At 50.5% G+C, this 27,472-nt stretch overlaps 1 protein-coding gene across 1 annotated transcript in view; it reads right to left on the bottom strand.

Moving 5' to 3' along the window:
- The window catches only part of MYO18B (myosin XVIIIB), a 212,743-nt gene that overhangs the window by 28,822 nt on the left and 156,449 nt on the right, over positions 1-27,472 (bottom strand). The window contains exon 39 of the mRNA XM_054594428.1: positions 1,897-2,027. Coding sequence (XP_054450403.1) covers positions 1,897-2,027 — 131 coding nt within the window. The remainder of the gene's footprint in view (positions 1-1,896; positions 2,028-27,472) is intronic.

Raw genomic sequence — 27,472 nt, 5'->3', positions numbered from 1 at the left:
CTGTCATGACGCTAATAAAACTGGAGGAGGGGGTGGCGGACGGGACACCCCTCCATGTAATCACAAGCTGGGAGCAGCTGCGACATCGGTATTTGCCATTTCATCAGCAATTTGGCAGCTGTACAAATTAGCAGGGAACGGTAGAAATATTCTGAGTGTGCATGGAAGCCATCTTTGCAGAAACTCAAGGTTCTTTGGATAAAGCCCTCTCCTTAGAGCCAAGAACATGAGGTTGTAGAGCCACTGGGTCTCTGTTGCGACAATGCTGAGCACAAACACCTTCACGGGAAAGTTGGAGGTTACACGCCTCTGAACAGCCTATGGCCCTCCCAGGCCTGCATCAAGGGAAGAATGTGTTCCCATCATATAATTGGCTGTGTAAAGCACATCACTTAGGCGAGCAAAATCTCCTAAAGAGGGTGCTGGGATAGCTAGGGGGTGCGTGTGCAAGATCATTGCAGAAATTTTAGAGAATAGAAATAAGCTTGAAGAAAACAAAACCTTAGGTCACCAGTAACACCTTCTCTCCTGGGATTAGAGGGTTGGCACATTTCCCTCCAGTTGTTTTTCTTGACTAAGTGTGTTCAGCTCCAACGCAGATGCTCAGTGCTTCCCACCGGCTAAACCACAGGGGATGCGCAACTCTTTCTCTTTCCCTCGCTGCCGGTCCTGTGCCCACATCTCCCACCGGTCAGCTGCTGGCCCCTGCAGTCACCCTATTAAGGGAAATTTGACAGGCAAAGGTCTGGGGAGGAAACTGAGCAGCGCTGGGTTATGTCTTAGTGTAAAATGCTAATTTGCTGTGTGACCTTGAACTTCTCCGAGGTCAGGATCCTCCTGTGCAGATGAAGAAGGCTGCACTCTGTGGTCTAATCCTCGATTGTTCTGGCTGCAGCATGAACCATCCCCAACTCCTGAGAGGACCAAGAGGGACCTGCTGCCTGTGCAGCCTGCACGGGTATGCACGGGGGTGGCTTGCTGGTGTGGGGAGGGGACCGCATCATCCGAAAGTTAGGCTAAGGCACCCTGCTCCTCATCAAAGCAATGCAAAGCCAACGTCCCTGCCCAGCTGCCCAGGCTGGGACGGGGGCAGAGCTGCTGCAGCCAGATGAGCAGCTGTCATTTCCAGAGAAATACCACACCGAGGCCACAAAGGCAGCTCCGGGGAACAGCTGCGTGCCCGTCCAGGACACTCCACACGCTTTCCAGCTAAGTGGCCCACTCACGGCCCCTGGCAGCTTGAGACCTGGGTGAGGATGGTGAGAAGCAGCCTGTCTTCCGAGGAAGGAGAGCGGCCCCGACATTGAAATAGAGTGTCCGCACCATCACCGGCCATTTAATTTTGCATCCTCAAACTATTTGTTGCCTTTGTAAGATTTCTTGTTATTCTGCACAAGAATGGCTGACACTCTTAAGCACTTGCACGCCCCAGGCACTGTTCTAAGTGACATTCACCTATTAATTCATTTAACTCTCTCACTAATAACCCTGTGAGGTCGGTCGTGGGTTGAATATATAAAACATCCAGTCGGTAGATCAAAAACGGCCGAATCTTGGCAATTTGATGTGGTTTGTTCCATAGTATCATGTCCATTTCACACGTGAGGGAATTAGGCCCAGACCGGACACGTAACACGCCCACGATCACACGCCGGAGCCCCTCTGCAGCCACTCCCCAGACTGCCTCCCTCCCCAGCAGCTCGGCGAGCGGGGCCACACGGCATCCCGCCGCCTCACCCGAGCCGGCCAGACACCTCCCACCCCCGAACACACCTGGGTCTCCCGGGAAGTGCAGCCCCAGACCCGAGTGGGAGCTCAGGCCGTGGAAGGCCACAGCGCTCCCCGGAGTGCGGCCCACCTACCGCGCCCCGCCCCAGCGGGACCCCTGCGGGTTACCTCTCTGTGTCACTGTCGCTGGACGCCACCTCCTCCAAGGCCGCCTGCAGGTCGGCGATCCTCCGGATGGACGTCTCCAAGTCTGTCTGGAGGGTTTGTCTCACTGCTGCTAGTTCCTCCACGTACTTCTCCTGGGGACAGAGACCACAGCGCACGTCAGCCTTGGACAAGAACCTCAGCCACCCCCGGGGGCTCTGGGGAAGAGGCGGACCGTGGGCTCGGCCCAGTGTTCACCAAGTGCCTATTAACATGGTGGGAACCCCGTGACGGCTTCTCTCTGTGGATGGGCTTCTCAAACCTCAGACCAATGCTCTCAATTTTGTAGAGACAACGATGCATAAGGGCCCCCGGGGGATGGCCCATGCTCAGAGCTCACTCACCCACATGGGATCTGAGCCCAGGCTGTCCGACACCAGAGCGATGTTGAGTCTGCACCACCACACTGCCTGGCGCAAAGTGAACCCTCAGTACACCTTGGACAGGTGAGTTAATGCAAGAACCGATTAAGGTTTCCTGGCGCTGTCACAGGGGGTGTTCCCAGAAGTGGAGCCCGTGCCCTAGGGATGAATCTGGAGCGGGAAGGTGCGGGGAGGACAGAACAAGGATGGTTCCCTTTCTGTCACCTCTACCCACCCTCGACCTGGCTTCCCATCCTCCGAGGCAGCAAAGGCAAAGAAGGCAGACCCAGCGGGGCTCCCGCCAGAGCAGGCCAACAGCGCTGCCATTGGCGGAGCGTTTTCTGAGCCCAGCGCTGTGCTCAGCGTTCCCCACTCCTGACCTCACTCACTCTGCACAAGCCTGGCAAGTGGGTTGCTCTTGCTGCTCCCATTTCACAGATAAGAAACTGAGGCCTACAGTGGAGGAAGCTTGATGGTGGTGCCGGAGCTGACTCGGTGCATCCGGCTCTCTTCTTACCGCCCGTCCGTTCCCTCTCTGACACCGCCCTACTCAGGTCTTGCTCAGATCCTGGAAAAGCTTTGACTTCCACTTGTTACACATTTCACTCCCCTATCTTTTAACAGTGATTGTCAACTGAGAGCGAGTGTGCCCCCTGGGGGCCACTGGGCCATATGTAGAGACATGTTTGGTTGTCACGACTTTGGGGGGTTGTTACTGGCACCTAGTGGGTAGAGGACAGGGATGTTGCCCAACATCCTACAGTGCACAGCACAGTCCCCACCACAGAGAATGACCTGGCCCAATGTCAACAGTGCCCAGTCTGAGAAGCCCTCAGTTAAACCTGGAAACTCGTCTTCTGGAAGTTAATTCTTCTGGGTAGAAATGAAAGGACAGAGCCAGGCTCTGTACATGAGGGCGTTTGGAACAGTGCCATCTGATGACACAGAGATGCTGAGCGCCGCCTCGTCACCCAACGATTAGGAATGATGAGGGAAATCACAGCATGTCACTGTGATGCCACTAGGCAGACATTAGCCTTAGAAATAAGGGTTGTGGCAGCGTGGAATGCTTCCATGAAATAATGTTAAGCAAACAGTATAGAATAGGGGAGTATCATAGCCCCTATCTATGCAAATAGCAAACACACCTCTCAAAGAACACTTGGAGAGCTGAGAATATTTTCAGGTGGGGATGAAGAGGTTTATGGATAAGATTTTTCTTGTAAGCTGTTCTAATTATATGAAGTTGATTTGTTGACTGTTGCTTTAAGGAACACACATACACATGCCTCTCTCAACTGATCAGAGTGTGGACAGGTGAAAATACAAGGACTTAAGGTCAGATCTATGTGGAATTCTCAGCTCCTTGTTTCACTGACTAGCGGTGTGTCCTCGAACAGCTCCCAGCCCCTCCCTGAGCCTGGGGTCATTTTCCTTGCATTTGCAGTGAGGAAACCGAGGCCAGCAAAGCCAGCCAGGGCAGGCCAGGGCTGAGAAGGCATGTGAGCCCTGTTCCGTCCACCTCCCGGCCTCTTGATCTTTCTGGGGCTGTGGGTGCACGCCCAGTGAAAGTCAGGGCTGCTCCCCATTCAAGGGACACTCTCAGTTCTCCCCGGACACTGGCTTGTCTGTTCACCATGTTGTTAGTCTGGCTTTTCCAGCAGAGCCAGGCTGAAACAATGAACCATGCTTATTCCGTAGAGCTGGGGCGGGGGGACCACAATTCTAAAGGGGGGTGGGTGTGGTGCGGAGAGAGGGAGGGGTGCTGTGGGGAGGGGCTGGCCGTGCACAGTAGTTGATTAAAACTGCCAGCTGTGGAATCCCCACCTCCCATTGACAAAGCGACAGACACCTGAGGCGGGGCCCCAGGGCGAGAGGCCAGTGGACACCCCGGGATGGGAGAGAGGTGCTTGCCCCAGGACATCAGCATGTGGGCTCATGAGAGCACTTAGGAAAGTGGCTGAAGACAAAATCCCAGCAGGAACAGGGGCAGCGACTCACACGAGCTCGGCTCCTTCCCACTGGGCCAGGGCGCCAAGGTCACTGGCAAGCGGCCCCCTTCCCCCAGGAGACAGGGCACTGTGTCTTTGCAAGACACAGGGATGCTATGCAAAGCCCGCGTCTGGGCCATTTGGCCACGTGGAGAGTGTTCGTTTTGGAGGTGAGGAAACTGAGGGCCAGAGCAGCAAGAGACCCGAGGTCACACAGCCACGGGACTGCAAAGCTGAGACGGGCAGCCCAGTTCACGGCTTCTCGGGTGAGGACTCTTCAGGCCCCTCGTGCTGAGGGGGGAGAAGAGAGCATGGGGCCCCCCCCCCAAGCCGTGCCTGGTGAAGGCTGCCTGGGTCAAGGTCATGGGGAGGGAGCGCATAGGGCCTGAAGTCTCAACTCTGACGAGCTTCCTGGTGGGCAAAGGACAGGGACGGCGCAGTGCTGCCTCGGGGATGGGTGGCCCTGGGCTGGGACTAAACAGGGGGGCAGAGGAGAGGAGACCTGAGACGGGTCAAACCCCAAATATCACGAAGGCGAAAGCGGTCTCTGGATGGCCCCGAGGCGCTGCGACCTTCAGCGGGTTATTCCACTTCTCTGCCCCCCACGTGGGCAGTAGCAGCCCCCTTGGCACTTGGCAGGAAGAAAGGCTTGACCGACAGTGGCATTACTAGCACTTAAATAACAGAGGAGAATGGGGAGCGATTGGGTGGGTGTCCCCACGTCATTGAGCAGCTTTGCCAAGGTCGCTCGGTCACTAAGGAGACTGGAATGCAGGGCTCTGGTTGCAAAGCTGTTTCCGTGTCCGGGGGAGGAGAGGCGGGGTGGAAAGCAAGGGCAGCGTAGAGGGGGGTCAGCTAGGCAGACAGAGGAGCGTGGAGAGCAAGGACGCTGTCTGCAGACAAGGGAGCTGGGACCAAGGATGGGGTTCAGGGGATCTGCACTACCGCGCACCCCCGCATTGTCCCCTTTACCGAGTCCCACCCTCTGTCTGCCAGAGGCCTCGCCTCAGGCTCAGTGGGAACAGCCTACGGAGTTGGATTTGGGAAATTCAGAATCTGTGTAATCAGCAATCAGCAAACCTTTCCTGCTTTAACTGGAAAACCAGATAGAGTCTGCTGATTGCAGAGACCCTGTCATCCATCCAAACGGATGCAGCGCTCCAGGGTCTCCAGGGCAGGCAAAGCAAGGCCCGTCCAGGGAGCGCTCGAGGGGCACGGAGGGGCGCTTGGGAGAAGGGGGCGCAGGGAGGCAGCCCCTGCAGGCCCGGAGCCGGCTCCTCCCACCTGCCATGACACCTGACTAACAAAGCTCAGGATGGGATCAGGACGGCTACATGCAAACAGGGTGTGTTTAAAACCAAGTGTGAGCTTGGTCTTTTCCATCATTATCTCTCTTTGGAGACTTGGAGCACAGAGAAGGGGGGTGGCGCTAGGGGGTAGGGGGATATTAGAATATTTAAATAGTAAGATGTATACGGGAGAATCCTACTACTAAGTATACCATATGCCCATTATTAATCTATAGCTACGATATAGTGATATATACACGGTTACAGAAATACAACATACTAATACGTATTATATATTCATTACATATATTCACACACAGATTCTCTTCAACTTTAGATAGGGCTACAGCCTGATAAGCCCACCGTAAGTTGAAAATATTGTTACATCGAAATGCATTTAATACCTCGAATCTGCCGAACAGCATAGCTTGGCCTAGTCCACCTTAAAGGCGCTCACAACACTTACGCTATCAGGAACCCCATCGTAAGGGGAGGTGCAGGTACAATTGCCTTCCTCTTCTCACCAGAAGCAGGAGGCACAGAGGGCTCTTGGTGGACAGGATGGGATGCAAAACACAAAGCACAATACCCAAAAAACCGCCGGCAACACATACACTGCAGAGGGTTATTGTTTGCCCCTGTGATCCCATAGCTGACTACTGGGAGGTGCGGCTGCTCAGCATCACGACAGTATTGTACCACATGTTGCCCATCGCAAGTCCGCAAAAAGATCAAGATCTGAAATTCAAAGTACCATTCCTACTGGATGCTTATCCCTTTCATGGCACCATAAAGTCAAAAAATCATAAGCCAAATCATCGTAAGTCCAGGACCATCTATACCATTCATTCGTTCAATAATCACTTATTGAGCACCTACTAGGTGCCAGCACTGATCTTGGCTCAGGTGATATAGAGAGACAAAATCCTAGCTTCCATGAAGCTTATCTTTCTCATGGACCTCGCTGATCTGTATTTGCCATTGCCGGTGTCCAGGACATGGCAGGCACTTGATGCATGTTTTGGGAATGAATGAACAGTGTTACTGCATGGCTCTTAGCGGTGAGTGAAGGAGGGGTGAGGGCATTGCACACGCTCGCTAATGCATGCACAATGTACACCAAGCGTGCGGAGGGATCAGCGCGATAGCATGTAGCGGGTGTACTTGCTGGCCCCCTCCCCCGGCACCGCTTTAGAGGATCATTAGCCACGTGGAACTCTCAAGTTGCTCCCCCTGGAGCGTGTCGCACAGAGGTGCCGGGGTGGGGAGCAGTTCATAGGATAATTAGTGGCTGCAATTAAAATCGTCTCCTCTTGAGATGTTCAATTAGAGGCTAATATTTAAAACCGTTGTTTGTTTTCTCTGCCCAGGGCAGCTCCACTTCCGGACCCCTCTCCTGTCTGCAAATGCCCAGGGCGTCCTCAGTTTCCGAGCCTCTGGAGCTGCCTCTCTGACCTTTCAAGGTCACCCCAGCTCCACCAAGACCTCCCAAAATTAGTCTCTGAAGTTTACATCCTAGATGAAACACCCCCAAACCAGGATGAAAATTTGTCTCGTTATTTTTTTTTTTTCTAGTGCAATAAAGACAAATAGAAACTTCACATTGCAGATCCTGGTGCAAAAAAAAAAAAAAAAAAAAAAAGGAATTACATGCACATATAATATTATAAATATATATATGTATGAATGTGTATGTACCTGTGTATATATAGATACACACAAATATTCCTACTCTGACACATGCTTAATAAATATCTTGAATTAATTAATAAATGAACACATTTATATTTCTCACATGTGCAAGCACTCTGCTAAACGTTTAAAATACCTCATCTTATGCAATTCTTTTTAAGGAGCCTCAGAATCAAGTGCTATATAAACACATAAAAGGTAATTTGAGACCATTACAGCAGAGTAATAGCAGAGTTGTTGTCTCTGTGTGGTGAGATATCAGGCAATTTTTATTTTCCTTTTTTATACTTCTCTAGATATTCTGCAAGGAATAGGAATGACTTTTATTTTCAGAAAGCTAACAAATCTAAGAGTTTACTTCCCTCTGATGCTATACAGAACAGTCCCCTGGTCCACATACCTGCTCACTGCCTGTTAGAACAGTCTTGGCAGCCTTACTGTCCCCATTTTACAGATGAGCAGGCTCAGAGAGGTTGTCACTTGCCCAGGGACATGTGACCAAGACATGCCGACCCAGAGTTGGACCCAGGTCTCAGGAACCCAGCCCACAGCTCCTCTCCCCTTCGCCTCTAGTTGTTCCTGCTTCATCCGAAGGTACCTGTGTCTCCCAAGAAAGGTTATGAGGAACAGACATTTTTTCATTCAAATCATCCAAAGGCCACTTGCCTGGGAGAAATGAGGCTGTGGGGGGAAATAAAAGCCCTGTGAATTATGTCCTGGTCAGAGCTCAAGGCCATCTTAGCAACGAAGTGAGCGTTGGCAGGGAGCGTTCAGAATCCTTTGGGGAAAGGGAGGGGCTGAGGCGCCCATTAGAAAACCTAACAGTATGCATCAGATTGTCTTACGTAAGATAGAAAAAGCGCCCGACCTCCAGCAGGAAGAGGAGCTGGGGAAAAGCTGGTCACCTCTCTGCAAGGTCCTTTCTTCTTTCTTCATATTCACCCTGCCAAGTTCGTTGTTTTTAGTCTGTTTTTACGAGGTGGTAATAGACACAGGGAGACCCATCAACGAACCCGAAGTCACACAGGTAGAAAGTGACAGGCAGATCGAGGCTCAGTCCCGCCTATTTCCAAAGCGCCAGTAAAGACCTGACACCTGCCACCCCTTTTTCACCCTTGGCAGGCGTGTCTGGATCGATCACCGCACAGGCCCAGGCAGCCTGGGGCCAGCGCCCAGGGCTGCCCGTGCTCCATCTACCAGCAGCAACAGGAACTCTCAGCTCGGCCACACTTTCGGTCGTCTCCACCCTCCTGAACCCTCAAAGAAGACACGTATTAGTCCTCGGGAGGGGGTGGGTTTCTCCGTGAAAACTGGCGGGTGTTCTGTGGAATTAAAGGGAGCTGCAGCCCACAGCACTTAGGGAGAGACCCTGGTAGGTGGGGAAGGAGAGATGCACACTAACCACGTGGAAGCAGCTGGAGAAGCAGTGTCTTTAGAACAAGATGATCCCCGAAGCACCTGTGTGAATTCTGAAGCATTACTAATCCTTTCTCAGTTCCAGTTCCTCATCTGTTAAAATGACAGCATTATTCTCTAGCAGAAGGTTGTTGCAAGGGACAAATGAAATAATGTAAAACTGTGTACATCTGATATCCCTAACACAAGGGCACATACTTGACACATAATGAACTTTCCCAGTTCCTTCTTTCTAAGTAAAGAGTTAGAAAATATGAATCTTGCAGATATTGTATACTGAGGACAGCCTCCTTTTTCAGAAAATGAAGCCTAAGAACCTGATGTTTTTCTGTTGAAGCTGGAAGGATTTAATGCAATGCCTCCAAGGAGCCTGCATCTGTCAGGAAAATCAAAATCATTCTAGATCATTCAACCAAAAGAATTAAATATAGAGAATTAGTTATCCAGGTGATGGGAAAGATGAGAAGGAAAAAGAGATCATCAACGGCAAGAAGGCGCTGCCAACCTAGAGCTGGAAGGAAAGGCCAAGACACTGGGCCACCCAATGGGAAGTGAAACCTCAGCAGGGCTGCCCCCTGGGAGCTGGTGTCATGGAGGAGGGGGGTCCCTGATGGGACCTGGAATTACAGAGGCTCGGTTGCTGCGAGGGATCCCCCTCGAGACAGTGGGAGACCAGGAGAAACCCCTCCTCCTGTCGCTGAGCTGTCCCTCACTGCCACTGAACCTACCAGAAGGTGGCTGGTAAACGTATTTTCCTGCAATTCTGAGCAGAGCAGAGAAGGGGCAGGAATGGATCCGAGAGCGAACAGGAAAATTACTGGCGCTGAGCACAGGAGCATCTGGGTTCAATCTGGGCTTTATTATCGAAGACAGACGAGGGTCTTCTCAGTTTGTAAAAATTCATCGGACTCTACACACAAGATATGCACTTTTCTAGCAACATACAAGATCTGTCCGGAAAAAATCCAGTCATTGTTAATATATCAATAGTTTGTCCAACAGCGATGTAACCTGGCAGCCAAGGAGAGTCGACTGGAAAGCACATGCATGAACAATGACAACTTCACTGTTACTAGTCAGTAGGGGCGGTAGACACCATTGAGTGAGCATGTGTACTGTGTAGCTGTTGCGTTCAAAATGACTGAGCAAGTAGAACAGTGAATCTGCATCTAATTTTGTGTTCCTCTGCAGAGACTATTTGGATGATTCAGAAGGCTGCAGCGATGGGCATCTGGTGATTGGCATCTTCATCACAACATGTTTGCTCATGCATCACGTCTTGTGCAGAGTCTTTTGGTGAAATATCAAATCACCCAGGGGACTCAGCCCCACTACAGCCCAGATTTGGTGCCCTGTGACTTCTGGCTTTTCCCAAAACTAAAATCACCTTTGAAAGGGAAGAGACTTCAGATCATTGATGAAATTCAGAAAAATACAATGGGGCAGTTGATGGCGATTGTGAGACCTGTGTGAGGTCCCAACGTGCCTACTTTGAAGGGGACTGAGGCATCATTGTCCTATGCACAATGTTTCTTGTATCTTTTTCATTAAGTGCCTCTATTTTTCATATTATAGGGCTGGATACCTTCTGGACAGACCTCGCATGTGTGTTTCAAGGAAAAAGTTTACAGAATTTTAATTTTCAAGTATTACAGACTCAAATGCAGATTAAAAACTCTTAGTCTGTATCAGTTATTTATTGCTACATGGCAAATTGCCTCAACACCTAGTGTTTGGAAGCATCAAGCATCATTCCACATCTCTCATGGCTCTTGGGGGTCAGGGATTTGAGAGTGGCTTACCTGGGTGGTACAGGCTCAGGGTCTGCGGCAGGATGACTAGTGGCCACCAAAGAGGCCCACGTCCTAATCCCCAAAACATGTGAATATCTTAACAAGAGGGATCATGCGATTGTGATTAAATCAATGATATTGAGATGGGGAGAGCATCCTGGACTATGTGGGTGGGCCCTAAATGCAGTCCTCGGGGTCCTTATCAGAGGGAGGTGAGAGGGTCCACGGGGGGAGAGCAGCAGTGTGACGGTGGGATCACAGCAGCAGTGACGCAGGGGCCGAGGAAGGCTGCTGCCTGCAGCAGCGGGAAGAGGCGAGGAGCGGGCTGCCCCCCGGAGCCTCCAGGGGGAGCCAGCCCTGCTTGCACCTTCCGTTTTACCCCTAAAGACTCACTTTGGACTTCTGACCTCCAACACTTGAAGAGAATAAGTTGTGCTCTTTTAAGCCACTATGTTTGTGATAGTTTGTTGCCCCCATAGTAGGAAACTGTAACATAGGATCTCCCATGGTGTTACAGCCAAGATGGCAGCCAGGGCTGCAGTTCTCTGAAGGCTCGACCCAGGCTGGGGCGGGGGGTCCTTTCCCAGGAGACGCACTGACAGGCTGGCAGGTGGAGGCCTCAGTGCCCCGCCACGGGGCCCTCATGAGCTGCTTGAGTGTCCTCATGACTTGATGGCTGGCTTTCCCAGAGCAAGTGATCCAAGAGAGGAGGACAAGGCGAATGCCAAATGCCTTGGATAAGCTGGCCTCGCAAGCGAGGTGTCACTAATATTGACATAATATTGGTCACACAGGCCAATTCTGATACAGTACGGCTGGGGCTACCCAGGGCTGTGAATGCCAGAGGTGGAATCACTGGGAACCATCTGGAAGCTGGCTACCACCGTAGCACTTCAAGTTCTCCGTATATAGACCCTGTGTCAGTTGCCTCGTAAGCTCAGAGAAAAACCCTGAGGCCACTGTGAACTTCTTCCCATTTCTCAGACCATGTCTGTTAATGGACTGAATTGCGTCTCCCTCCCCTGTCCCCTCCCCAGAAAGCTACACTAAATCCTAACCTCAGCCCCTCAGAATGTAACCATGTTTGGAGAGAGGGTCTTCATAGAGTTACTCAAGTTAAAATGAGGCCATTACAACGGGCCCCAATCCAAGGTGACTGGTGTCCTTATAAGGAGAGGGAAATTGGGACACAGAGACAGACGCAGGAGGGAAGATGACATGAAGACGCAGGAAGAGAGCACCACACGTAGATGGAGGACAGGAGCGGTGCGCCCACCAGCCGAGGGACACCAGAGACTGCCGGCACAGCTCCAGGAGCTGCGAGAGACGCAGCGAGCGCTCCCTGCTCTAGAGCCTTCCAAGGAGCACGGCCCTGCCCGTCCCGGTGTCAGACTTCTGGCCGCCAGCAGGGCCGGACAAAGCCTTTCTGTTTCCCGCGCCACCCGGTTTGTGGTACTTTGTTACCGCAGCCCTAACAAACTAACAAGACACCATGTGATCTTTTTTCTTTTAAACACCATTGCAGTCATGTGCCTCTCAACACAGCCGTCTGCGAAACGTGTCCTTAGGCGAGTCTGTCTGTGCGCGAGCATCACACAGCGCACTTAACACCAACCAAGATGGCCTAGCCTATGACACACCAAGGCGACATGGTTTGGCCTATCGCTCCCAGGCTACAAGCTTGTAGAGCGTGTTATTGTACGAAACAACATGAGATTAAATTGAGCACAAGAGAAAATGAGGCCATCAATAGATGCGCCGAACGCAAGATGTATAGGCAGCTGCCAGCCTAATGCAGCACACTGTTTTACAGCAAACTCTTTTAAGAATAGAATGAGTACACTAAAATAATGATAGGAAGTCTAGTACAGTAAATACACATTTATTATCAAGTATTATGCGCCATCCTACACTTTTCCAGGACCGGCAGTACAGTAGGTTTGTTTACAGCAGTGTCACCACAACATATGAGTAATGTGTTGTGCTGTGACATTAGGACAGCTATGACGTCAGGACAGCTATGACTAAGCCGTGACAACACCAGCTGACAGGAATTTTTCCGCTCCACTGTAATCATATGGGACCACCATCCCATAGGTGATCCATTGTTCACCGAAACGTGGTTATGTGACACGTAACTGTGCTTTTGATTTCTGGTTCTAACGGGGTGCATTACAGAGAGGTTAGAAAATAAATAGAGTGGCAAAATTACTCGTAAGTCCATCATATGGGGACAGCCACTCTTAATGCCTATGTGTCGCTGTATTTCCCTCCAGGGTTCATTTCTGCAGAGTGCATAACAGATAGGCACACTCAGGCCAAATGGACTTACATTGAAGGCAGAATGAAGTCTGCCATGCAAACAAGCAGGGGACCCTGGAGCCGCCACCCCACCTGCCAGCTTGCCCAGGCAGGAGTCTCCTTTATCTCAATGCAGAGGCTCCAGGCACCTGCGTGTGGTCTTTCCTTTCCTTTCTCACTTCTCTGACTGCTTTAAAATGCCCCCAGCTATTGCCTGAGGGCGCAAGGCTAACATTTCAGACAATTTGGGCTGGTTAAAATCTAGGTGATAAAGGTTTGGCCTGCGGAAAGCCTAAGATGTGCGTGTTTGCTGTGCACTTTCAGACATTACAGCAACATCTATGGACAACACACCCTATGCCAGGGGCCCGAACTGAGGCTCAGGGCAGGAAGACACGTGGGCGAGGCTGCTGGGCCACTGGGTGGCAGAGGCTGAACTTCCCTCTCTATTAGAAAGTACTTTCCTGCCCTGGCTGTATGGCTCAGTTGGATGGAGCGTCATTCCAGGCACCAAAGGGTTGCCAGCCGGTTTGATTCCTGATCAGGGCACATGCCTGGGTTGTGGATTCGATCCCCAGCTGGGGTGTGTGCGAGGCAAACAATGTTTTTCCTTTTTTCTTTCACATCCTTGTTTCTCTGCCCTCTCCCTCTAAAATCAATGAAAACATGTCCTCAGGTGAGAATAAAATAACAGTAATAATAATAAATAAAAGAAAGTACTTTCCACCCTCTGTTCTCCAGTTCGAACACTCCGAATAAGCTATTTTTGCTTAAACTCTGGCTCCAGCTAATTGAGTAAGACTAGTACCAGGGACTGGGGCTCCCACGGTGATGAGGGGCTCTGCACTTGGTCTGGGGGGCTCCAGGTTTCCCCTGATTGGTGGGGAGTGCTGGAGGAGACTCCTCAGCAGGCACAGAAGGGGACGTGGCTGAGGGTCTCTTGGGCCAGTGGGACGGGAACAGAGAGGGAAGCATGGTCCCGTTTTGAGCCATGTGCAACTCCGCTGTGAGTCTTTACATCATAAGGTTTACAAATAAAGCAAGATAAAACAAAATGGAAAAAAAAAACCCCTCTAAAGTTCCTTACGGCTCCAGCTAGTCAGAGCTCACAGCTTTCCAGGCCCAAAAGTCACCCCCAGCCTGTGACCCCTGACGCGGCATTTGCAGAACGGGACGCAATGGGACTGTCACCGGAGTCCAACCCCCCCAAGGATGGCACTCGCAGGCCCCCACAAAGCGCCGCAAAAGACAGACATCCCGACCTGGGCCGAACCCCAAACTCCCTGCTCCTGACTTCCCAGGGTCACCCACTCAAACTGCTTCCTGAAAAAAGAACAGGAAAAAGGCATTTCATTTTTCTGCTCGAACTCAAATATGACATATCTGTGCCACCCGATTTTCCTGACAGAAGAGTAATTATATCAACGTAATTAAGTCTCGAATGCAAAAGTTATCTGCACCACAAACACTGACGCTCTACTTGCCGCATCCGAGGGCCTTTGTTCCAGGCAGTAATTATCAAGCCACCTTTGGCTCGTCTCATTTCAATTTAAATGGAAATGCAGCGCATATATCTTCTCAGCCCACTAGCCCCGGTGACTGCAGAAATAGAGAAAACGGACTTTGAGACTTCGCAATTGTCCACTGGATTTTATATCCAAAGAAGTTAGTGTGAGAACGATCTATTACAAACCTGGTCCCTTTTCTGGGCCTCAAGTATCTCATCAATACAATGGGCTAATATCATGCATCTTTCTCCTGCTCTCTAGTCACTGACATCAACTTAGACTTCACGTCACCCTCTAAGGGTTCTTGCAGTCTTTAGCTTCCTCTCGTCCATCCAGCTTGCCTTTCCAGCCTGTTTCCTATAAAGCAGCAAGGGAGACTCTCTTTCATCTGATTGGGTCCTCTCCTGCTTAAGCAGCTCCAGTGCCTCCCCATTTCCCACAGTCCAATCTGCGTGGTTTAGCCTACCGCGCTCTTTCAGACTAGTCTCCCTTCCAGCCCACCCTCCGAGGTTCTTGTTCTGCCACTGCTCACACTCGGCACGCCATATGTCTATCAGTCATTCCCATAGACTTCACTATGATTTTTCATGCCTCTGTGCCTTTGCACCTACCATTCCCCGAACTGGGATGTTCTTCCCTGCTGACAAGCGAACTCCTACTCATCCCTCAAGACCCATTCCACAATCACTTCCTCCAGGATGCCCTCTCTGGTTCCCAGGTGTAGAATTAGCTGCTTTCATCTCTGTGCCTCTAGCATTTGTACAAGCCACTGGGGTAATCAGATACCCCACTTTACTGTAAATAGTTTCTAATTTCTAACTTCCTGCCATAGTGTTCCTTAGGAGTAGGATTATGCTCAGCCTTATATCCCAAATGCCTAGTGCACTGCCTGGAATTTACAGGTCACCACGTGGACATTTCAGTACTTGCAGCTCTGAACTCACAGTGGGGGCAGTATGCAGCAGGTCCTACCACCGCGGGGCTTCAGCCCATCCAAGCAGACACTAGCCCGCAGTCCAGCTCCACCACCTGCAGCGTGGCCTCAGGCAAGTTGTCTCCTGCCTACTTGAGCCTCAGCTTCCTCATCTGTAAGGCGGGAATGATGACAGCATCGCTGTGCTGTGCTGTGCGGCAAGTTGAGGACTATGGGTGGAAGGTGCAGGAAGCATTGCTTAAAATGTAGAGGGTGCTCCGTAAACATCAGCCCGTCCTGTTCTCAGAACCGCTGGGGGGCCGTTTGGGAAGTGTGGCAAGCTCCAAGGGTCTCCTCTGTTGTGATGCTTTGTTGCCCTCACCCCTTATCCTCTGCATCCAGTGTACTCAACCCTGCACCGCACTGGCCACAGCGTTTTAATGCCCCCAAATGTCCCCCAAATCCTTCCCATCCCTTCTCTATCAAAACATGCTCATACTCTGTCCCGCTGCCTCAGTGCCATGTCACAATTCATGAAACCGCGCCCATGAATCAGACAAAATCACTATTGCTGACGTGCCAGCCCCGCGGGTCAGGCTTGGCCTCATCCCTGTGAGCGTCCTCGCGTGCCCAGGGCACCCCGGGAAAGGCTTGGCTGGGGGTCGTAGACCCCACCTATAAATATAGGAGTCAGAAGGCCACTCCATGAACAACGTCGTTTGGGCCAGCAGTGACTAAAATGACCGCATCCCAACAGCGAAGCCAGGGACAGCCAGGGAGAACAAGCACAGGGGTGAGGCTGAGGACGGCGCGAGACTCAAGACCCAGAAGCAGGCCCCACCTCTGTCCCAACTCCCCCAGCACCGGCGACCACATCCCAGAGTGTGTCTCCCCAGCTCCGCAGCAGCCATCGGTTCCCTCCCGTTTCCCACACCGGACATGCGAGGCTCACGTCACGTTTAAGGGCTTTGTAAGCCGAGAAGAGCTGCCTGTGCCCGAGATCCCTGTTTATCCCACTGCTGCCTCTGCTCCAGAGATGCACTTCCCTTTTCAGGCAAGTCCAACCCCTCGGAATGGCTGAAGCCCCTGCCGGGGTCCTCAACAAGCCAAAGGACCGTCAGGAATGAAATCGAGCGAACAGGGAGAAACGTTCCCTCCCAGTAAATCAACCCTCATTAATGGTCCGGTGTTAACAGACATGCCCTCCCCTCCCCCCAAGAATGGATCCGGCAGGATACGAACTGGAGCTATAGGTACTGGCGACCAGTGTCAGGTTCTGGCGTTCCCCACGCTTGGACCAGAGTCAGTGCCATCTGGCGGGGAACAGGACAGAGGCAGCGGGAGTTGCTGTCAGAGAAACAAGTGCATGTGACAAAAAAAACCAAGGCGCCGATAAACAGAGTGCAGCCAGGCGTGGGAATGGCCGGCCAGAGATTAAGACGGCGATGGAGGCTAGATCTGACCAGCTTCTATCTGCTGAGATGGGAGGATGTTACAGGGATGTGAACGCCCTGGGCCCGCCTTGAAGTAGTGGGGAGTGCCACCTATTGATTGGGAAATGGGCTTTTGGGGTAGTCAGGACTCATTTATTGGTGCCACTTTTTAGTGGGAGGGTTTCAAACACTTCAAACTCCTCTAATTCAAGGGCACTGGGAGGCCTCCAGAGAGGAGTTCGGGCGGCTTTTTATTTTCTGGACTGAAGAATATTGAGCATTATGGTCATCTGAGCCAGGTAATTCTTTGTCGAGAGGAGGGAGGTAGCAGCCCTGTGTCTTTCAGGATGTTTAGCAGCATCCCTGGCTTCTACTCACTAGATACTAGCAGCACCCCGGCCCCCAAATTACAGTGATCAAAAATATCTCCAGCTACTGCAAGATACTCCCTGGGAGGCAAAATCAATCCCAGTGGGGAGCCAAGCTAAAGGTAGAAGGGTAGGGGGTAGCTATTATTGTTAAAAAGACCCAGACCCTGGACAGAGGTGAATTTTAATCCTGAACAAACACTTCCTGCTGCATGACTTCACCTTAAAAATGTAAACCTCCCCTCACCGCAACTTCAGGGGGTCCAGCAGAAGGAGGAAGTGCGCACAGTGCCAGGCATCCCACGTGGGGTCCCTGGCCCAGCACCATGGGCATGACCTGGTTGCTGGTTAGCAATGCAGACTCTCAGGCCCCGTCCTGAACCTGCTGACTCGGAATCTGAGTTTTAACAACCTGCTGACACCCCCTCGTGCCAATCTGTCCTAGCTATCTAGCCTCGGGCACGTCACTTCACCTCTTTTAAAATGTGTAAAACAGAGCAAAAACAATTACCTTGCTTCTAATGTTCAAGGTGCAGATTTAATCAGGTGGTGCATGGAAAGCACTTCGCCCAGTGTCTGCCATGCCGCAGGCGGGCAATGGATGTTAGTGCCCAGCTGCCCCCAGCCTCCCACCAGGTGCCGTTCCAGACGCTCACAATTCTAAGCCCGGGCTCCCAGCGGCGCAACACAAAGACGTGGGAGCTCCCTCCGTACACTTTTGTGATCTTCCTTTTGATGGAGTCTAAAATTATATCAGCTGCTCGGCCACTCATGGTCCATTTAGTCATTCATTGACTCAGCAGGAAAGAAAAACAACTGCTAAGCGGTGTGCTCTCGCTCTCTTCCCTCCTCGTCTCAAGGTTACGGCCGGGTGGCGCGTGCCTCTCAGACGAAGAGCCTCATCAAATCCTACTTGCTGCCGGCCCTCCGGTGCTCGCCAGGTCTGTCCGTCCGGGCCTTCCAGGCGCTCCGGGTCCTCTCCTGCTTCGGACCGAGGGCGGGGCTCATGGGGGCTGCCCAGCACTTCAGGGTCAGGTGCAGAGCCCAGCGGCCTCTCTCTGTTTTCCCTCAGCTCAAGGACAAGATCCCTGGCTCTCTCCCAGGGCCAGGGAGCAAGCCAGCAACAGCCCCCAGAGGCCCTTTCTTCCCCGAATTACCGTTCAGGAGGCCAGATGCCGTCCTGGAAGTGACAGTGGTCTGAACTGGGCAAAACTGTCCTTAAAACAGCCCCATGTTTGAATGCCCTTTGGAATCCCTGGAAGTACATCTGTGAGTTTCCTGCGCAAACCCAAATATTTGACAAAATTCTTTCAGCCTATATATTCCAAAGCAGGGTGGCAGGCCATGGTCTGCAGGTCCCATCTGGACTTTGCCTGTTTTTGTAAATAAAGTTTTATTTGGACCATGACCATATTCACTCATCTACGTATTATTATCTATGGCTGCTTTCAGAGTTCAGAGGTTGAGACAGAGAGATTCTGTGGTCCACAAAGCTGAAAATACAGGGTGGAGCAGAAGTGGGTTTTTAATTGGGAGTACACCAAACACAATTTATTATTGTGCTATCTTATTAATTATTGTATTATTTTCCATACGAACAACTGTAAACCTATTTTTGCCACACCCTGTATTTACTCTCTGTCCCTTGGCAAAGGAGAAGAATGAGAAGGAGGAGGAAGGAAGAAAGAATGAAGGAGGAAGAGGAGGAGAAGTCTATGAGCCCCTGTTCTAAAATTCTAAGGCTCTAAAATTCTGTAGCACCAGGAGCTAACAATTCTAAGAATGTATGGATTTCAATATCCATACTTCTATTAAGTTGAACCACACAAAACTGACCATATTCCACCATTTTTGAACTATGCAAATGACTAATGACAAATTTGTATGGTTGAACCTAGTAAGATTTTAATATTACATATGTCTAATGATGCAAGATTCTGTAAGTCCTAAGACTGTCTGATTTGAAGATTCTAAGCTTCTCTACATCACCATTCTAGAAGCTGCCCATTCCAAATTCTAAGATCCTGTGGGTCTAAATGCTGAGTAGCCACATTGATAATGAGGAGGTGCCATTGTGTTGGAGGAAGGAAAGGCATGAAAGTTAATTAGCACACATAAAAGAGCTGTGCTGGTAGATTCATTTTTCAAAAAATGCAGGTCAGTTGTACCTTGTGAAAAAAAATTAAAAAATACAGAGAGTAGACTACAGTGTTTGTATTCTTGCCATCCCAAGACCAGGGAGGCCCAAGGCATGAAATGAACTTTAACCTTGAGGACCTGGGACCCGAGTAAAGCTGTGCTGAGCAGGTGCTATGCTTGGTTGCTCCCAAAACCAGTGCCTGTCCTGAAGACCCTGGCATGATGAGACAAACCGTATGTGCGTAGAAAGGAATTGGAAATGAAGCGGCATATGGCCTGGCTAGCTCCACCCTACGGGGTAGTCTGGGAGAGGATTGTCAATAAAATGGGAGCAAAGGGGAAGAATTTGGAATATACCAAAAACAATTAAGTCTGCTTGAAATGAGGCCTGCTGTTCCCATGTTACTATTGAGTACTTGGTATGTAGCCAGTGCAACCAAGCAACTGTTGTTCTAATTTTATTGGTCTGATTAATGTAATTTCATAGAGTCCCATGAGGTTGGTGGCTGCCACACTGGTCACCGCCATTCCAGGGGATTCGCATATGCTGCAGTGAGACAGGAAGGAATCTCAATGTCTGGGAAACACTGTCCTGTCTGCTGCAACCACCCCTCCAGGGGAGGACACAGGAGAAACTCCAAGATCTCAACACTGTCTGGTTTTGTAAATAAAGTTTTATTGGAACACACATGCTCATTCATTCATGTATCGTCTATGGCTGCTTCTGCACTACAAGGACAGAACGGCTAGTTGTGACAGAGAAGGTATGGCCCACAGCATCTTGAATGGTCATTCCCTGGCCCTTTACAGAAAAATATGTGCAGGTCCCTGCCAGGGAGCACGCAATTGCTACCAGGGTACAGCCTCAGGAGGTTTTGCCAGGCTCTCAGGTAGACAGGAAAACCGTCTTAGTTCCTGAGCCCCTTTCCTTTTGTTTGCTGAGAAATGACATCAGCCTTCTTTCTCTTCTCCCCTCCCACTGAGCAATTAGCTCACAAAAGCAGAAGCCTGAAGGGCCCCTCCAGTGTTGGTTTCTAAGCCTCGCTCCCGCGGGCTGCTTTGTCTCCAAACCTCCGCCAGACTGCCACACTTTCCCAACGACGGCAACCACACCCTGCCCCACCAAAGGCAAACAGGAAAGCGGGCGCCCTGCCCTGCTCATCCGCAGACAACGGCAAATGCCCTGAACAAGGACGGATGCAGCTTGTTGCTGCCTTTCTTTTTCCATCTGAAAACTTTTTGGGGAAGAAGATGAGACTGCTGTTAGAGGAATAAGTGTGTTAATTCTAATTATCTGAGTGGGCAGCAGAGGTGACGCGCAGCAGGGTGTGCTCCACATCACTTACCTGGAAGGCAGCCAAGGCAGGCTGGGGAGAGGGCAGGATTCCAACGAAGCCGATGCCCAGGACGCTGGGCACGAATGAGGAGGCGTCTATGAACCCACAGGTAGCGAGGTGGGACGCAGCACAGAAGGGACAGAATTTCCAGACTGTCGAGCTGGAAATGATCCAACCACCGGCATAGGCTTAGACTTCTGCTCTGAACGTCAGAGCTTGCCTGCTCTCCTGGGGCTCTGTGACGCTCCCTGCTCTGTGTCCCACTCTCGCCAACAGGGGGACCGCCGTCGGTGCAGATGACGAGGACGATGATGGTGATAACGATTATGAGGGTGACGAGGGGTGGTGGTGGTGATGACAGTGACGGTGACAAGGGCAGGAAGGGCAAGGTGGCGGCGGCGGTAATGATAAGGATGGAGGTGACGACGGTGATGATGACGATTTCATGATGATAGTACTGACGGTGATGGTGGCGATGGGGAGGGTGACGACTGCTATGATATGAATTCCCCCACCGATTCATACGTTGAACTCCAACCCTCCAATGTGATGGCATTAGTAGGTGGGGCCTTTGGGAGGTGATTGGGTCATAAGAGAAGAGCCTTGTGAATGAGACGGTGCTCTTATAAAAGAGGCCCAGAGAGACCCCTCGACCTTCCCACCCTGTGAGAACCCAGCCCAGAGGCACCCGCCAGGAACCGGGAGGAGGGCTGTCCCTCAAACGTGCCCGTGCCGATGCCTTCCTCTTTGACTTCCCAGACTCCAGAACTAAGAGCACTAAATTTCTGCTGTTTATAAGCCACCTAGTTTGTAATAGCAGCCCAAATGAACTAAAACAATGATGACAATAAGATGCTAGTGAATTTGCTGTGTACCAGGCACTGTGACAAGCACTTGAACACATTATCTCATTAAATCTTCCCCACAACGTTGTGAGGGAGCCGCAACAAGGGTCCGCATTTTATAAGATAACAAGACACCGAGAAGGTGAGTGTCTGGCCCAGAGACACACAGAGATGGGATTAGGATTTGCATCCAGGGCTCCTTCCTCCCAGTTCCTACCAATTCTGTCCAGCTCTTTTTTCACTCAGTATGCATTTTTAAAATATGTGCCAAGCACTGTTCTAGGGCAAAGATAAGCAAATCTTTTTTTTCTATAAAAGGGCAAATAGTAAATATTTTAGATTTTATGGGACAAGTTGCAAAAACTCATCTCTGCCCTTGTGTGAAAGCAGCTGCAGACAATGCATAAATACTTGTGACTATGTTTCAACAAAGCTTTACAAGAAACAGAAGGCAGGCCAGATCTTGGTGGCAGAATGCATGAAGCCCACCCTCGCCAAGTCCCCACAACTGTGTCTGTGGTATCCCCCTGGGGCCCAGGTGAAAGGAAGTGTGACTTGATGGAGAACTCTGCCTCTACTTACCCCAGAGTTTCATCAGCAATGGATTTAAGAGGGGATTTGGCTACTTCAAAAAAATTAAAACAAAGCTTGTCAATTCTTGCTGCCTCCAAGTAAGCAAAGCAAAGGGGTGTCTCTCTGCCTTTTGAAACCAAATTCCCAGAGATAAGGTGCCCTGTCTGTAATCCAGCTGTGGGGCAAGCATGGAATCTATCTGAAATACACATGTATCGATAAAGATTTTGCTAGAAGCAGCCATTTCTCCAACTTGGCAGATGCTTAACTGCAGGTGGAATTCCCACCAGCCAGAGGCTGGAGCTCCGAGAGGATGAAGATTACATATCTTCAGTCTGAGATTCTGTGACAGTGTACAGAGGTCTTGGGGTGTAGGGATGTACTCACTCCAGAGGAGTCTGCCACCAAGGCTTATCAGCTCTTTGAGACACTCCCAAAGCTTGCGGCTCTGCAACCCACCAGTGCTAGTCGCGCCCAGTGTCTCAGCAGAAAGAGCCTCAGAGGTCATTCGGTCCCTCTTACAGACAGGAAAAGTGGGCCGACACGGGGAGGCAAGCCCAAGGCCGCGCAGTCAGTTAGGGGCAGAAGTGGGGCTGGAATCCAGGCTCCCCGGCCACACAGCAGGCTCCTCCCACAGCCTGAGCCCCTCCCTCGGGAAGATGCGAAGAAAAAATCAGGCCGCCCTCCGGGCATCCTCTTTCCCTCTTTGATCCACCCTACCTATGGGACCTCCCAGCCTTAGAAGTAATGGGAAAGAAACAAAACACAGGCGAATAAAGTCAAGCAGGAAGCAAGAGACCAAGAAGAAAAGACAACATCTAAAAGGGACCTGGGCAGAGCAGCGAAGCAGCAAGGCTCCAGGCAACGTAGCATCTAGCACAGACTCGGAGGGGCCATGGGCGGAGCTTGCCTCTCTAGAAGCCACTCCCCCTTCTGGCACCTACGTTCCAGCATTCCTTGGGAGAACTCTTGTTCTCCTACGCTCGGTCCATGTGGGCTTGGTCCATGTGGGCAGAACGGGGCTGACTCTACCCCTGGATCCAGGGCTGGGCGTGTGCCCCAGGGCTGGGCAGCCTGGGGCTGTATCCTTCGGGCTCTGGACGTGAGGAAAAAAACGCTAGTAAGGAGCACTTGCCAGTTTCCACGGTACAGGTTCTCCCTCAGTGGCTAACGTCAATCTACCAACGTGACCCTTAACGCTGGTCCTTAAACACTGAGTTGGGAAGAGAGGTGCACAGCGAGCCTGGGAGAGCCGGGCGGCTGCAGCACACCAGACTCAGCCTGTTCACACTGCTGGGTCCTTGAGTTCCACTGGGCCTGAAACCAGAGGCCACTGGACTTTTTTATCAGATAGAAACTTCCTTGTGCTTAAGCCAAGTGGTACTCTGCTTCTGTCACTCATGACCCAAAGAGTCGTAACTTAGACCAGTTCCTCGTCCTTTCCCACCACGTGTACCTGTAATTCTAAACCAGCATATTCTCCCAGCAAAACCCAGCTTCTTCCTGACTGCTTGGTCTGGCCTCAAGGTTGAAGCTGCCCTTCTCCCTTATCGTTTCTCAGCTCCCCTCGCCCCCAAGAAAGGACCAAAAAGAGATGAATTACTCTTGAAACCAAATTATAGTTTAGAAATGAACTCAAAACACTCAGAGTCTGGTCCAGGGCCCCTAGGTTTCCTCTGGTCCGCCGTCAATCAATACTCCCCACCCTTCCTTTTTTGTAAGTAATTAACTTTGTGGAGTTTAGTCACTTTCATTTCCAGGAAGCATAAAGTGACAAAAGTTCAATTGATGAAGTCTCAGGGGACAAGATTAGTATCCGCTCTTCTGTTTGCCATCTCGAGGCTCCACACATTATTTGTAATTGGTATTAGCAACTTGGAATTCTGATTAATTACTAGAGTGCCTGTTTGCTGTGCAGAAATGGAGCTACTAGTCGGGGAGTAATAGACCCAATTATTCCGAGGTAGGCTTTCGGTGATAGATTTTATTATCGAGATATCTCATCTCGGAGGCAGGCGCAAAGGAACTCATTTCATTAGAGGATAACACCTCTTGCACTGAGACAGGCACATTCCCCGTGTGGGGCCAAGACGGCGTAGAAGAGTTCCGTTGCAGGAAACGTGTCTGCCGCCTGCAGCACTGGGTCCTAAGTGCCTGCTGGGATCAAGCGTGTGTTTGTCTGTCCGCTTATTTGATTGTACAGAAACCTTCGTCGGGGGACGGACAGGACCCCATGGCGCCTGGAAGCGGGGGAGTGATATAAACCCCCTCCCCGGTCGTCCCCTGGCGGCTCCCTGAGAATGGGGAGGCCATGAAGAGTGGGGAGTGACAGCAGTCTGTGACCAGGGAGTGTACAAACGTGTCGGGCCATTTGGATCGCCCTGAGATAGCAGAGCAGTAATTAGGAGAACTAGCTCCCTGTCAGGAAAGCCATAAAGGTGTTATTTACACCCAGCTCACGGCCCCGCACACCCTTCATCTGGAATGCCTTTTTAAATACTTCGGTTCCCAGCCAAAATAATTCATCTTTATGCTCTGAAGTTCAGAGCCATTTGCAGGAGGAAAACATTGAGAGTTTTTTGAAAAATGAAACCCTTACCACCGGGTTTGGTGGATGCACCAGCTCAGCAGTGAGAGGGCGCCGTGTTTGGACCTAGAGTTGGGGAACATGAGTCTTTGGGGGGTTAAAAAACAAAACAAAGAAAGATGAAAACAAACATAAAAACTAAACAGAATCTGGCTTTGGGCTTCTGAAGGTTCTTACAGGAAGCGGCCAGATTCTCAGAAGGCAGGAGAAAGCAGACAAGAAGAGATGGAGGAGCCAGCATGCCTTTGTCTGTGAGGACAGTGGTCCCCCCCCCCGCCTTTTTCGCACCGCAGACCAGTTTCATGGGAGACAATTTTTCCATGGACAAGGGCAGGGTGGGGGATGGTTTCGGGATGATTCAAGCACATGACATTCACGCTCACTGCCTGCTGTGTGGCCCGGTCCTAACAGGCCTGGACCACGGCCCGGAGGTTGGGGACCCCTGTGTTAGGAGACAGGAACAACTAGACACATCGCATGAATTCCTGTTTAGTTTTGTTGAGTAGATGTGATCCCACCCAATTTACACAGAAGTTCAAAGAACGTCCACAAGAGGCCCAAGCTCTGGGTTCTGATAGTAATGGAATTTTGTTTTAGAAAGACGGTCGGTGAGCCACGCGACTCGACCTTAAAGCCTCTCGATTCCACACTTCCACTCCCTCCACTCTCCCACAGCCTCCGGGCCAGGGCGCGAGACCCTGCCCCTCAGAGACCAAGCCAGCGCTGTGGTAGAACCAGCTCAGACTGGCTTGCAAGAGCTGCATGCTAAACTTTCAGGAATTTTGTGAGTCAGTTGTCAAACACAACTATTATTAAAAATTAAGTGATGTAAACTTACGATTCAATAAACCTTATGAAAAACAAAGGTAACACACACTCCAAACACCTTGCTTCCAACTTATTTTACTAATGTTTTTACTATTATCTGCGCTTTTGAGGGGATGTCTTTCCTATCTGTATGGTCAACATGCTATACAGTCACGCGCCGCATAACAACTGCTCAGTCAATGACAAACCGCCTAGATGACAGTGATCCCGTAAGATTAAAATGGAGCGGAAAAATTCCTATCACCTAATTCTGCCACAGAAATCTAAACATTGCAGGGAGACGCATTATTCACGTGTCTGTGGCGATGCTGGTGTAACCAAGTACAGCACAATCGATTATATACAGTACATAATATTTGATACCAATAATAAATGACTAGCTACTAGACTCTACTTTACATCACTATTTTACAGTGTACTTTCTACCTATAAAAAAGAACAGGTTTGCTGTAAAACAGCATGTAGTGTTAAACCAACAGCAGCCTCTTAAATCTTGTGTTTACTGTGTCTCTTAATTGTATCATTTTCTCTTGTACTTAATTTAATCTTGTGTTGTTTTGTAGAGTAACACGCGGCACAGGCTTGCAGCCTGGGAACAACGGGCTGTGTCACACAGCCTAGGGGTGCAGTAGGCTGTACCATCTAGGTTTGTGTCAGCGCGCTCCCTCTATGGTGGCCACACAATAACAAAATTGCCTAACGATGCATTTCTCAGAATCCAAACACATTCCCGTCCTTAAGAGGCGCGTAACAACTAATGGTGCGCCACGGCACCCAGCTTCCTACTTCCACACGTGTTGACATCATATTGTTAACTGGAAATCAGCCCAAAGGGGAGGATCTGGACCACAGAGATGGGCAAACTCTCGAACCAGGACTCCATCTACCCTGGAGAGCTGGCTGTTACCCACTTACTACTGTACCCCGTCCCAAGCTTTTCTCCTGCTGGCCTAGCAGAGCGCTCTCAGGTCCGAATTCACGACAGCCTCCCCATCACATCAGTGGGGGAGTGTGTCCTTACAGGGACACTCACTCACACAGGAAGTGGATGAGGCCTTCGCAGCTAGCCCCTCATCTGCGGCAGGTCTCACATTTTTTTTCATTGTTTCCCCCCAGAAGGTAGAAAACATACCCCAAAGTAACAGCGAATAAATAATTCACGGATCATATATAATGGATGCTGGGTTTAACTGAAGTAGAGCCATAAGTGGTTGTCTATTAACTATTTATGACTGTGCCCGGGCAGCCGACAAGCCAGGCTCCGTGAGGAGATCACACCCGTGCTCCCATGTTTTATTTAAACATTATTAAAAGTACACAGTCTGCAGCAAGGCCTTCAATTCCACTCAGAATTAGATTCTGCTGTGAAACCGCCTGTGGGGCTTTGAAAGGTTGGGATTGAATCTGGCTGGAACGTCTACTATCTTGCTCCTTTGTGGGTAGGCATTTGAGCTCCCTCGTTTATCCCTGAATTTCTCCCTTCCTCACGGGCCCCACTCTCCAGTTTTTCTGTGACCTTGGGCACATCAAGTCGCCCCTCTGAGCCTCAGCTTCACCATCTGTAAAATGGGGAGCACCACAGGTGTCACCTTAAAGGTCATTGTATGGGTGACATCAGAGCAGTGATTCTTAACTGGGGGGTGATTTTGCTCCCAGGGAACATCTGGCAATGCTTGGAGATATTTTTGATTGTGATAATAATGATTGTGGGGGGTGGGGGGCGTGTTACTGGCATCCAGTGGGTAGAGACCAGGGATGCTGCTAAATATCCTACAAGGCACAGGGCAGTCTCTGCAGCAGAAAACTATCCAACCCAAAATGTTAACAAATGCCAAGGTTGAGAAACGCCAGATTACAGAATCAAAAGCAATATTCGTTTTTATGACTTGCTTTTTAAAAAGTGTCCTTGGATAAGTGATGCTATGTGACTGAAGCTTATGAATAAGATAGCGCGTCCATGTTGGTCAGACACGGAATCGAATCCCAGCGCTGCCCCTTGCTGGGAATGGAACTTTGGAGAAGCTGCTTCAGCTCTCCAGCTTTCAAGTTCTTTATTAGTGAAAGAGTGACAATTTCCTCAAAGGGTGAGGCTTAAAGGAGAGGTTCAGGCAAAGTACTCAACCCAGCACACAGTGATGGGTAAACAAATCAGTATCACATCACCC

The sequence above is a fragment of the Pteronotus mesoamericanus genome, unplaced genomic scaffold (assembly GCF_021234165.1).
Source record: "Pteronotus mesoamericanus isolate MK-2021 breed Mesoamerican mustached bat unplaced genomic scaffold, CSHL_Meso_final scaffold_507, whole genome shotgun sequence".
NCBI lineage: Eukaryota > Metazoa > Chordata > Mammalia > Chiroptera > Mormoopidae > Pteronotus > Pteronotus mesoamericanus.
This window is presented reverse-complemented; position numbering and strand designations above follow the sequence as displayed.